This window comes from Patagioenas fasciata, chromosome 21 (genome assembly GCF_037038585.1).
Source record: "Patagioenas fasciata isolate bPatFas1 chromosome 21, bPatFas1.hap1, whole genome shotgun sequence".
In the NCBI taxonomy this organism is placed as follows: Eukaryota; Metazoa; Chordata; class Aves; order Columbiformes; family Columbidae; genus Patagioenas; species Patagioenas fasciata.
In genome coordinates, this window is record NC_092540.1 from 3800025 (window position 1) to 3813462 (window position 13438).

At 47.9% G+C, this 13438-nt stretch overlaps 1 protein-coding gene across 1 annotated transcript; it reads right to left on the reverse strand.

The window, feature by feature from the left end:
- Positions 1-3363: 3363 nt before the first annotated feature.
- ADORA3 (adenosine A3 receptor) lies at positions 3364-6369 on the reverse strand. The gene is made up of 2 exons (XM_065854608.2): positions 5577-6369; positions 3364-4675 (listed from the first exon to the last, which is right to left on the reverse strand). Exons 1-2 carry the CDS (start codon positions 5933-5935, stop codon positions 4057-4059), a joined length of 978 nt encoding a protein of 325 aa, XP_065710680.1. The 5' UTR covers positions 5936-6369; the 3' UTR covers positions 3364-4056.
- Positions 6370-13438: the final 7069 nt, after the last annotated feature.

Genomic DNA, 13438 nt, shown 5'->3' on the forward strand with positions numbered 1-13438 from the left:
GCTCTGCTCCAGCACAGCATTTACTGATTTCCCACGTGCAGGGGCAGACTGTGACCGCTTATGGTGTGTAGCATTGAGCGCAAATTAAAACCAGGAAATCTGTGCTGAAATGCAGCATTTGCAAACTCTCTAATGTTTGCGGCTTCTTTCACATCCCCAGAATGAGGTCACCTACACCACTTTGGTCTTCCAGCGGAGTCGGACGCCGGTGGCTGTGTGACTATGAAGCTTCTAGTGAGATGAAAATGCTTGTGCTTTCTGCACATTAAATGCTACCAGAATATTATGTCAGCTATCAGCCTGTAGTGCTCTGGGAAGCTCCAGTGCTGCGTATGTAACATCAGTTCATTTTATAGTTATAAGGGGAAAGTAATGTCTCCTATTCCAACTGCTTGCCAACAGTTGTGGACAAATTCCTTTTTATACCATATTTCTTCATCTATAGAAATCTCAGTGAGTTCTTGCAACAAATGTGTAAAGTTTCCATTTGTGCATTTGCTATTACTTTGAACTACTGAAGAAAATTGAAAAATGGAAATATTACTCTGTGTCTATTTATGTCCTTGCCCTTATGTTTCCTTTTTTTTTTTGATTTTTCAAGTGCTCTGATTAGTTATTTTCTGTGTATCAAAGTCATGATAATGAAACCTCTGTATGCAAATGTCTGCTTCCTGATTGGGTCACATAAAAAATGCACGATCACGGTGTGACAGTTCTGGAAGTGTTCATTTATGTCATATTACTTATAGTGTTTTAAATATGTTGTAAAAAGTGAAAAAATCATCCCCTGTTCGTAAAGTGGGAAGTAAGATACAACTTTAGTAGCCACGGAGAAGCTTCTCTGCCCATTCCTGTGCCTGGGGTGGGAGGTTTGCTGTCTGAGGAAGGATAGTGATGTCCATCTGTCGTACAACGCGTCTCCTGCAAGGCTGAATAGGAGCCAAGTTTCCTGCCTCCTCGTTTCTGGTCTCCAGAAGCATCAGATTCTGGCAGGTATTTCTCTTTTCTGAAAACGCATGTGATTCCATGCACACTGTTGTGAACACCCCTCTAGAGGAATCTCTTGGTGCAGCTGAAAAGCAGCAAGTCTGACACATAGGAGGCTTCATGAGGCTGGATGCCATCTGATGGCAGCACCAAGCCATGGTTGGGCAGAGGATTTGAGCTCAGCTTAGCCCTGGTGTTAATGCCGAGCGGTAGCTCCACCTCTGCTGGGCTGGCCTGCCTTCCTGACTGCAGAAGCTGCTGGGAGTCCGGGGGACCATTGAAAAGCAGGTGCAGAACAATAGTTCTGTTCTGAAATCTGACCTGAGATGTGTTGTGGGTGAGGCTGCTGACCGGTTTACAGCATCAGGAGTAGAACTTGTGGTCTTCATTTTGGTCTCTCTTTTCTCAGTCGTGGCAGTTTCTTCAACAGCTATTTGAGAAAGTATCATATTGCTCCTCAAAATGTGCAGCTGCTGAGAGGTTCGTGGGGGATGATTGTCGTCGGTTCACAATTATTATTTTGTTATTAATTAATAACAATGTTAGTCTGCTGCCTGACAGCAACTGAGAAACAAGAAGGTCTGCACAAATGTTACCTCTCCCTGCCACCAAGAGTACTGCTTTCCTGTGTCAGGTACTGTTGGATCCTGTGTCAGAAGTGCAAGAAAAGGCACCCACACAGCTTTTAATGGCAGCCATCAGCCAGCTCTTTGTTTTATAGGCAGATAAAGGCATTTGGGACAACTGTGCTAGCTAATCCCATTTTCACTATCTCAGCAGGTTTCCACTAGAGGTGTTTGTGCTTGTGAGCTCCATAAAGACAATCTTTGACAGCGGGAATTTGCAAGGCAAAGTGCCCGGGTATGGGAAAGTACAGTACAAGTTGTCCAGCTCCGGGAGGGCGGGTGGAAGCGGCTCATGGGTTAAGCAGCGCTTTGAAGGATGCACGGACAGCAGTGGCCTGTGATAATCCCTGGCATTTTGGAACTGATCGTCCAGTTGCAAAGTTCAAAGGATGGATTATTAGAGCTACAGTGATGATGTTGATGTGACTGTTGGGCTGCGTTTCCCTCAGCCAGCAACGAGTCAGATCTTGCAAGGGCCTGCTAAGTCCTTCGCTGTCCCTGGATGATGTTTGTATCCATGTGCTCTGCCGGTACGTGCTTTCATCCATCTTCACATCGAGTCGATGCATCGTTTGGTCTGTTTGATCTCTGTCTATACTGTTTCCAGAGTAGCTGCTGGAAGTGAGAACCAGGGACCTGGAGCTGCGGGAAGGATGTTGTGGAGCTGCGGGAAGGATGTCCTAGACCTGCTGGAAGGATTTCCAGCCAGCACCACCATGGGCAGAAGCAGCTGATGAACCTTCTCTCCCAGCAGAGCAGCTGCTACTCTGGTTCTCTGATGGAGAGGGGCTGGTCCTGCTGCACATCTCATTTCATCGCATCCTGCTTCAGGTGAGCTGCTGCCCAGGTGCCCTCTCAGGGGGCTGAGCAGCGTCCATCTCCTTTGCAGTTGTGCTGCAGAACATCCTTCCCTGCTCTCAGTCTTCTCTGTTCTTTCTCCATATATTAACACCTTGTTCTCTCGGAGTTTGTCAGGAATTTGGTGAAGCGCTGCTCCCTCTTAATTTTTAAAAAATACATAGGCAAAAAGTTTGCTGTGCATCATTCTAAGGAATAATTTTCTGCTCTTTAGGTGGGAACCTCTCTTTCTGCTGAAAGCAATCAGGTTTATCTAGTGATGAGAGATAATGTAGCAAAATTAGGATGTACTTATGCAATTGCTTCCTTTGCTGGTCTTTTGAGTTAAACTGTGTAACAGGGCAGAGCTTTGGCCTGTGGGAAGGGTTACATCAGATAATAAATTGAGATGTCTGATCTCAGCTAAAGGAGCCACCGCTAACACTTTCTGACATAAATAACAGAATGATGCGTTCCCTTTTCTGCTTGTTATAGACCACTTTTAGTATTTAAAGCTGGAGGAAGAGAAGAGCCTGGCCTTTAATGACCAATTTACAGCTTGACCTGTGTTCCCTAAAAACAGGCTGTGCAAATTGTGATGTAATATTTACTGCAATGTCCTAGTCAGGACACCAACTAAAACATGGAGATTTCATGGAGGCTGCTTTTGTTTTTGTTGTCATGGGGGAAGAGCAGGCTGTCATAATATAAAATCCATTTAATATTTATTATTGTTCATGAAAATGTGACAGAGCTGACTGCAGCAGGAGGTGACCAGGCTCAAATTTAGGCTAAACGACACAACCCCAAACAAACCAAACAAAACTGGATGAAATTTCTAAGTATCTCTTTTGTATTTTGAAACAATTTAAAACAAAGACATCTATAGACACGTATTTACATAAACCTTTGGAGTTCTCTGCAGATCTGTAACAGGTTGCTACAAAAAGTGCAACTGTTCTTTGGGTTTGCAGGGGGGACTTGCAGCAAATTACATTTAAATCAAGTGTTAGAAAACCAGATTATGATTGTCAGGAGAATCAAGCATGGGAATAGGCTGTGCAGGGTTTTTAGTAACAAAAATGCATCCTTGAGGGTTATGGTTGTTTCTACCCTTGGAGGAGCTGTGTGTGAGCAAAGGGCCTATAACTGGGCAAAAATGGAAATCAAAATTACAGCAAAAAGACTTGTTAGTCTTGAGTTAAAACTAGAAATGAACAGGTGCTGTTTTTTAGCAGCTGCATCCAAACTGGGGAACTAGGAGCAAAAATCTGCCTTGATAACCGTGCGTTGGGTCGCTGGTCAGAACACTGAAGCCAATAAATAACAACTGGAGGGTCCTGTGAAGTGCAGATGCTTTGCCCAGAAGATCTGGGCTTGGCACAGCAACCGCCAAGCAGAATTCTCTGGGGTACGATAATGCAGAAGGTCATAAATGATCCTTTTGGGCTTAATGTCAGATGTGCATCAGATTAAGTAAAAGGAGGTTGCCCTTATCAGGAAACAGTTTGTGTAAGAGCAGTAGATGAAACAGAAAACACATTTTTCCCATGAGTTTCTTAACAAAACAAAGTGGTTTATCAATGGTTTGATGAATACTGGCAGGTCAACACAATTGCTCTTTAATGATGACTTGGTTTGTTTGCTCTGTAAGAACTGGATCTGTTTTTTTGCACAGGATGTAGGTCCTTAAAATTAAAAGGTATGTGTTTTTAAACTTCTTTATCTTGCAAGCGTAGACAATGGGGTTCATGACAGAATTGACATGGGATAACAGGATTGCCAGGTACATCAAATAGCTGGGGATCTGACACTTGGGATAAAAATAAGAAATGCAGTTTAAAATGCAGAGAGGCAACCAGGATATTGCAAAGAGGAAGAGAACAAGAGCCAGAGATTTGGCCGTCTTGAACTCCTGTCCATAAAAGCCTCCTGCCCCTCTCACATTGGCTGTACCTTGACTTAACTTTGTCCGGATGATGTAAAAGATTTGGATGTACAGGGCACACATGATGCCCAGAGGGACAAGGGTCCATATGAAGAAGCCGAAATACACCATGTAATCCATCCTCATCACAGAGGTGAAGCGACACCTGAGAAAATCGGAGTTTCTTGGTTCCGTCTTGTTCCATCCGAACATGGGGATTAATCCCACCAGCAGGGACACAGACCAGCACAAACCCAGTGCCCACCAAACTCTTCTCTCCATAGTGATTATTTTATATCTGTTGAGGAAGAAAACCCAGGTTGTGTTAAACAGAGATGTTGAAATAGTTAAGGGTGGTTTCCGGAACTTGCATGTTCGAATACTGCAGGTTCATTATCATGAACCTGTAGTAGTCATGAAAATGGAGCATTACATTCTTTTTGGGGGGAATCAAGTTTTATTTCAAGACAAACCTGAACTCTTCATTTGTAACAGTTACTTTGCAGCACCCATGAGATAAACTAAACTTCCCCTCTCTATAATTGTATGTTTCCAGCTATTTCATTTCTTGTTTCATTGTGATCTCAGTGCTCCTCCTGCTTAGAAAATGCTTTTCTACTATTAGCAGTCCCATCTTATTTGTCAGCTTGGGTGTAACTTACTCTTTACATTTAGTTTATGCCATTTGTGGGATGAAACTGTTCTTCCATTCCTTAATTTTATAGGTTCTTTCCCCATAAAATACATGACTTCTTTCATGCTTGAGGTGATGCTTTGCATTTCAACCTTTTGTATTTTGCCATTCAAATATAAAAAGTGAATGATTCCTTAAGTTAGCCCTTAAGTCTGTTACTTTTGTGTTTTCAGCAGCTGCTAAAAGGAATTTTATTTAAATTCCTTTAATAAAATTTTTATTTTATTTTATTTGTTTATTTAAAAGGAATTTTATTTTATTTAAAATTGTGCGTGGTACCCTGCACAATTAGCAAGACATCTGCAGCATTCAGCTGCTTGACCACAGACTCATCCTGTGGACAGATTGTGATCAGCAGTGCCAACGTTCTGCTTGAGAAAGCTCCTCTGGGGGCTTTCAGAGAAAATATTTATTAGAAAAGGGCCAAATGAAGAGGGAAAGAGGAGGTGACACCCGTGGGGAAGCTGGCAGGAGCAAGGGGGACCTGTGGTGGTCCAGCGCTCACCTGGTCAGCAGCTTCACTCGCAGGTACCTGTCGATGGCGATGGCCAGGAGGGAGAGGATGGACGCGGTGGTGAAAACCACCATCAGGCAGCACATGAAGAGGCAGGCGTGGAAGTGGACGCGGATGCCCAGGCTCACTACGACGGCCAGCGGGATGACGAGGATCCCCACCGCGATATCGGCCAGCGCCAGGGAAACGATGAAGTACAGCGTCGTGTTCTGAAAGGTCAAGTTCAGCTTCACCACCCAGATGACCAAGATGTTACCCAAAGTGGCGAACAAAGCGATCAGGCACTCGGTACCGATATAAATTGCATCCAGGCTATCCAGGCTGCTCAGCTCCAGGCTCTCATTTGGCATGATGAGATGCTAAAGATGCTCCCACCCTGGCTCAGCTGCAGAAAGGACCGTGGGCATCGATGACCTCCTGTTGGATTTGTCCTCAGCGTCTGGTGCTCAGTTGTTCCAGTGACTGTCCAGTGCACAAACCTCTTCCAGTATTTCACATCCTCAGCACTCGGGCAGCAAATCAGCTGTTATCTTCCCACGGAGCTGCAAATACCTTAACATCCAGGAAACGTTCCCCGCTCTGGACACACCTGAAGCTCACAGCATCCCTTCAGCAGCTTGGGATCACTAAAATACTTTTGAAATCTATTTTGAAGGAGAGAAACAAAAGCAAAAGCTTCCACAAGCCTTGTTACCAGCAACTTCTACAGAAATACTTCAGTTGCTTCCTCTTCCAACTCACAATTTCACAAGTCAGAGAACTGTAAGCAGAGTTGACACTTATCAATCTAGATAATCACTTTGCAGTCACTATAGGAAATGAGGCAGTTGAGGGGGTGTTACAGGGGTGTTTTGTTACATTCCAACCCTAGATTTAATTCAGGGTACACCACTTCAGATAAGGCCCAGAATTCAGGTAGTGTTTTCAGCAAAAGCCCTCATTCCCACCAGAAATCAGCGTGATGATCAATAAAGTCATGTTCAGAGAGTGGGATACTTTCCTGTACTTTGTTATAGAAAACTGAGAAAGCAAGGAAAGGTGTGAGAAGTGGGAAATAGGGGAGAGGGGATGCGACGGCCACGATCCACCTGTGCAGGTGAGCTCGGTGCCTCGTTCCTTGACGTACGTGGGTCTGCAGTGAAGGAGCTGCTCCTGTTTTAGATGAAACTGAGAAGAGATGCAAACTTGAGCTCGTGTCAGCCTGCGGATCGCAGGGTAACCTGACTCTTGGATAAATACAAATGCTTCAGGAATGAGCAAATTGCAAGTGAACAATTGGGTGGATGGTGTCTTACTAGTGTAATGAAGCCTTAAGCAAATATGGGTAATATTCGGTTTCCCGGGCACTGAGTCTTCATCTCTTCCACCCAAGTTTCTGGCAAAAATGAGGATGGGGAAGTGAAATCAGCTCTGGGAGGAGACAGAGCCAGAAATAAATGAGACTTCTTTATTTCTTCTGTCCAAAGAGTTGGACAAATTCCACTTCCTTGAAATCAATGTAAATTCTTCTTGTTCCCTGACTGGAGGGCGTTTTGGTAGAATTACCGCTGGGAAACCGCCGAGCTGTCTGCAGACAGTCCCGGTCTGCAAGTGAACTTGGCTGTACTGCTTCTCTAATCAAATCTGACACAGGATATCTGTGGGTGCAGGAGATAAACCCCAGGAGAGGCACATGCAAGATCACAGCTGGGACGTAGGCTCGGCTTTTGTAAGCTGCATGAGTTACTTCTCCAAAAGTTACCTGGGAAGGAGCAGCTTTGAGCAGACATGGGAAATGTCTGTATCCCCCTGGCTGCCGGCCACGCTTGGGCAGGAGCGTTCTGGGTTTCCTGCGCTTGCCGTGCGTCACCCTCGGTGCCAGTTTCCCTCCTCTGCCACCTCCTCCCATGGCTGCAGCCGGACGCGTCTCGCAGAGGCAGCCATGGAAAGCTGAGTTCTGAGGGCTTTAATAGGGCTGAACACTCAGCCGTGAACCCTGTTGTCTGTGCCTCCAAAATACAGAAGTTCAAGGAAACAGGCGCTTTCATTCTGAGGACCTGCATCCTTCTCCAGAAGTCAGAGTCGGTTATTTCTAGTGCGGCTGGGAGTGAGCTGTGTCCTGCCGTCAGTCTGTCCAGGCTGGGGACAGCAGCCGAAACAGCGCAGGAGCAACATGAAGTGAGGTGAAAATGGCACAGACACCGAGACATGTTTCTCAGATCATGCGTTCTGAAGCAACAACTGTGTGTCTATGTGTGTTCAGCTAATTGAGCTCTGGCTAGCGCAGGGCTGAGTCCCTGTTCCCAGCTAACACCCCAACAAAGAAACTCCGTTGCATTTCCGAGGCAAAAGGTGAGAGAGGTTTGGAACGGAGCGGTAGCTCAGTGGGGAGAGATGAGCATTGGTGATGTTCACGGGTGTTTTGCTCTGTTAACAGAGTCTTGCCACGCTCCGGGAGGGCTCTCAGTGATTCCTGTGGGTCCAGGGCCCTGCTGCTGCCCTGACAAAACCTGGGCTCTTCCTCACCATCCCAGGGGACTCATTGCCCAAGTCCCAGCGTCTCTTTTGGGCTGAAACAAGTATTTCTGTAGCTGCAGGGTGAGCTGGGGCAGGAGCCACTCCTGCAGAAGCTCAGACCGACTCTGAGATGCAGCAAAAGGCTCTATTTAAGGCAACTGTTTCTCAAAGTATTGGAGCTACAAAGCAATGCTCTGGCATGTGTCCACAGAACAAATGTCTCTCCAAACGCCTTTAAGGTACTATAGGATGTAACAAGAAGCCGGACCCTGGCTGCCAAGTTTCTGGTTGCACAGAGAACAGCAAAGCAAAATGTGGTCAAGAGGACCAGACCTGGGCAGGGGCTCAGAGCCCAGTGTGGGAGTAGGAAGGTGCTTCATGGCTTGAAAATGCCCTGACCTGGCTCAATGGGGCAGTAGCACCTGCTTGTGAAAAAGTGCTTTGGAGTGGAAGGAAAACAAGCAGCTTTTGTGAGAGGTTTTGTTTGTACCAGCCCATAAAACTTAATACCATTGGATCTTCCTGTAGCTTTTTCTTAGAAGGCAGCTGCTTTCCCATGGGGACACTGTTGCTGTCTAAAAGATGCTCACAGCGCTGCTGGTCCTGCCAGCTATCTGATTTCTTTTTGTCTGCGCTTTTTAGCAGCTGTGGGCTGGAGATGAGTTCAGAAAAACACCTGGCTCGAGTAACCTGTGTCTGTGCCTGCGTAGGTGTGTGACCCGGGACTGGAAACCTGCCCCTGCGCACAGGGAAGGGGTTTTGCTTCGTACCCAGACCGCGCAGTGCACCGAGCCCACATTTCCTGGGCTGTAGGTGGAATAGAAATGCTTCATCATCTCAATTCATCACCCTCGGGCCAGATGGCTTGAGTTGCTGCTGCAGCGGTTACCGCAAGAGGAGGAGACCATCACCTTCCCCACAAGTACATAACTCATCTCTGCTTTCGCTGCCCCGGCTCTCCGTGCTGCTATGGAGAAATAAATGACCCAAAGTTAAAAAAAGCACTTTGGGCCCCCATCCCCGCCAATGCAGCTGAGTGCGATGCTGTTGAACCCAGCTGAACTGCACCTGCCCGGACTGGGGCCAAACTGGGGTGTTTCCACCCAGCACCCCCTGTTCCAACCAGGTTCCTGCCGGGGAAGGCACAAGGTGCACTTATTTTCTTCAGATGCTTCCTCCGCCAGGCCGCATCTGTTTCCTGTCCTAAATATGAAAGAACCACGTTGCTGGGCTGCTGTGACTGCTCTGTCACCAAAGGAGGACAAGCCTGTGCCACTCTGCCCCTAGCCCAGGGATGCCCTGGGGGCTGTGGGTGCTGCATCCCACCACGGCATCCTCTTTCCATGGGCTCCTCTCCCACCGCCCTCCGTCAGCCCCAGCATCAGGAAACACTGGAGGTTTTTTACAGCTCGTAAAGTGATTAAACACTCCCTGTGCATAGGAGCCAAACAGGGCTGGAGCGTGGGATCAGGGAGTGGAAACCAGCTCTGCCCTCCCCTTCTTGCTTTTTACACACAGGCATCTGAGCCCGGATCCCCACTGATGGGCTCCCTCCTTCTCTACCAAATTGCTCTCCCGTAAGCACACGCCGTGCTCCTGCCGAGGGGCTTAGGAAACATATGGCTGAGCTCAGGCCGCTGAGCTCTGTATATCAGTGTTAACAATCCTCCGCTTATCTCCGCTGATGGCTGCGCTCTGTGTGTGTGTGCATGTGTATACATATAAATATACGCTACCATCATATATAATCCTTCTCCTAGTTGCTTCAGCACGGTTGGAGTATTTGGATGCCTTTGCTGCCGCATATGGTGCTATTTTTTCATAAAAACCGTTGTGATTTGAAGCAGGCCACCTTGTGCGAGCCGATGAAACTGGCAGCAGAGGGACTGTGAGCAAGAAGGATCAGGCTCGGCCACGTGGGGGTCCGAGATTAATTCTTCCATTCATCCACGGTGTCAGGTGGGCACCAGCCATCCAACAAAGGCTGAGAGACCATCGGACATCTCAGCCACCCACCCTGGACAAGCGGGAGGATGATGCTGAAGTACCCAGTGGGTCCCCACTCCTGTCTGCCCAGGGTGGGGTGCAGGCTTGGGCTGGGTTTTCAGAGCTGGGGCCACCCCTCGAGCACCCCCAGCCCACGAGAACACAAAACCACCCACCCATGAGCGGGTTGCAGCTGGAGTAAGTGTGTGAGCCAGCAATTTAAGGCTTTGGTTTAGATTAGGATTCCAAGGTGTATTTTTAGATCGTGTTGTTTAGCTGAGGTGGCAGTGCCCGCAGAGCCCTGCAGAGAAGGAGGCTCGACGAGGAGCCCGCGCAGGCTGGGCTCAGCGCTGGGGCCAGAATCCGAGGACGTCATAGTTTGATGGGGTCAAACAGCGTTTTGGATCCTGGTCCCCAAGCACTTGATGGATTTGCCATTTAAAGGCTGTACTCAGCTTGCTCGGTTTCTTGGATGGCTCCAGTGAAAGGCTTCCAGCTATTCCCCAAGGATCCTCCTACATCCTGGTGAGATAAGGATCAGGAAGGGAACGGTCTATCTGCAATCTCAGCTGCGGCTTTGAGCACAGATTCCCTTTTCACACTGGGGGCGGAGGGGAGAACAGAACAGATTTTCTTGAAAAAATAATATTTCTAAGTGACACACAGATGCAGAAAAATAAAAAAATCCCACAACAATGACCATATCGTGAGTCAACAACAGCGACAGCCGCCTTTGTTCTGGCAGGGCTGTGAAAGAGTTGCAGGGAGAAAAAAGCAGCCTCCTTGCAGACGTGCCCAAAAACCCTGCTTGGGGATTGGGGTCCCAGCCAGACCCCCGGATCTGATGCTCACATGGTACCTGTGTGCCACATCCCCAGCTCCACTTTATCTCTTTGAGGCGTCAATGTACTGCTGTGGGAAGAGCTTTGCTCCTTTTAAGTCCCAGGGACTGATAAATCTCCCTGGCAGCAGCTCCATGTACGGGAACATCATCCCTTCCCCTCCATGCCCTGCACCAGGTCTGAAACCTGGACTAGAAAACAGCAAGAACGGGTGCGATACTTGAGCTCCCTGCGCTGTTCTGCTCGGCTGGATTATGTCGCTTTGGATTTTAAACCTCCTGAAACCTGGGAATGAGTGTGTCTGTTTGCTCTTCTTGCTCAGCTCGTTGGGGAGCACAGGACCCGTGTAGGAGGGAGCCTGGGCTGTCAAACCAGTACGGCTGCCAGACCAGTACGGCTGTCAAACCAGCACAGCCCGGTGGGTTTGCCTACTGGAGAGCGGGGGCAGCGGCTGCAGTGACAGCTCCCGCGTGCCAGCCCTGGGACTGCCGGGAGTACAAGCAGGGCAGGAACAGTTGGGCTTGGGCAAATGATGTTCTTGTGCATTTCAAAATGAATTGCATTCTGATTGGAGTTTTTAATGGTTTTCTTTGGGTGTGGCTATGGAATGGGTGAAGGCGCAGTTGGGCAGAGCAACCGGCACGGGACCACGTTTGATGGCAAATCCACTCGCCCGCATGGCAATGACCTTTCCCAGCCCATTGGAGCCGTGATTCACCCCATTATCCTGCTCTCCCTGGACCCAGAACCCTTCCAAGGTCCAGGCCATCCTCTCCCTTCCCCATTAACACCAGTTGACTTTTGGCACCACGCAGCAGTGGCCTGCCCAGTCTCCTGTAAATCCGAATTTCCCCATGTTCGTCTGTGCCCACCTTCATTTTGCGGAACAAACAGGGCTGAGATGTTTTTCTTTTCTCTTTCAAGTGGCTTTGCAACACTTGGGAAATGCAGCTTTTTGAAGTGTTTCAGTCCCAGAGGTCCTTTGACTTGTTGCACAGCAATGGAGAGACATCAGCCATCAAGCAATCACGGTTTTGAGCACTCACCTCCCATGTAACCTGAGAGGAAATTACCTCTCCCCTTCCTTTTAAACGCTTTTCTGCCTGGCTGTTATCAGGCACCTGGCAGGTGGCAGCAAACACAAGATCCTGCCAAGCACCCAGCGCAGAACTTCCCTCCTCGCTCTTCATTAGAGATTGTTTTAAAATCCCACGAAAAGAGCATCAAATAAACCATGGGGAGATGAAAGGGAGGTTGGAGCCGGCAGGAGAATTTTTTAAAGAGGCCCTATTCATACAAATGGCCTCGCTGACATGAGAGCAACTGTTTAGATGTTTTATAAACTCTGCTGATAGTTTTGCGTCTAAGCCTGGCAAGGCTGGGGGAGGCAGAACGGGGTGAAACGCCAGAGCCAAGGGCCTGAACTCTCTTCCCAGCTCTTATTTTTGACCACCAGCAAATTATTTAACTGCAGCGTTCAGCTGCACTTCAGCCTGCAAATGTGCTGGGTTAAATTAATGTCACCCAGGTGTACACAGAGACTGCGGCCAGGCTCTAAAAAGCCCTCCAGGAACAAGCTGTATTCGTGGTGCTTAAACAGAGCTCTGCAAAGCGTTCGCTCGCTTTCGAACAACACGCGCCTGCCTTTCTTTTTCCTAAGCGAAAATCCAAAATTTAGACAAATGATTGAAGACACAGCCTCTTCCACCCAACCTCCAGCTGAAGGCACGGCCATTTGTTGTCATTTAAAAGCCCATTAACACGTTCTGAATAGCACTGCTGGCTCCTTTGCCCTGGCTACCTTTCAAGTTAGACGATTATTTCCAGCCTCTCCAAACTCTCCCTGTACTTGACCAGAGTTCACCCTCTTTTCCACCCTCACCCGTGACCATCACCTTCATCACAGGCGGCTGCAGAGCAGAACGATCGCACTGTTGTGAAGGTGCAAGATGCTCATTGTGTGCAGAATGGTATTTTTATTATCACTAGTAATAAAAAACCAACAAGTCTGGATGATCCTGAAGTCCCCAAGGGCCATTGATGAGTGGTTGGGGGGTTTAACTGAGTCCCATTTTCTCAGCTCTCTGGTTGTGAGGCTGTGGGCTCTGGGTGTTCTTGGCTCCATCCTTTGCCTTCCCCCATCTCTGGCTTCTCACCTCTCATGTTTTGTGGAAGTCTCCTGCCATGAGTATTCTGGGATGGGGAATATCTTTGTGTAATTTGTTTATGAACCACGACTCGCTCTCTGACCGGCATTCATGGGCTGATTCATCATTGTCAGGGTAACTACTTGGAAGGGAGTGGAGACCTTATAATTTCCCTGCATGTCTTTTAAGTGTTTTTTTCCTGCCTTTAGGTCTCTAACCAAACCAAGGTCTTATTTATAGTACGGCCATTTATGTCTGGGTAAGCCCAGAGTGGCCCCAATGGCTTAAAAGGATTTCCTCTAGATTTACACGGGTGTAACGAACAGAGGGATTTGGTCCTGCGGCTGCACTAATCCTCTCCGAGGTGGCAGCAGAGCCTCAA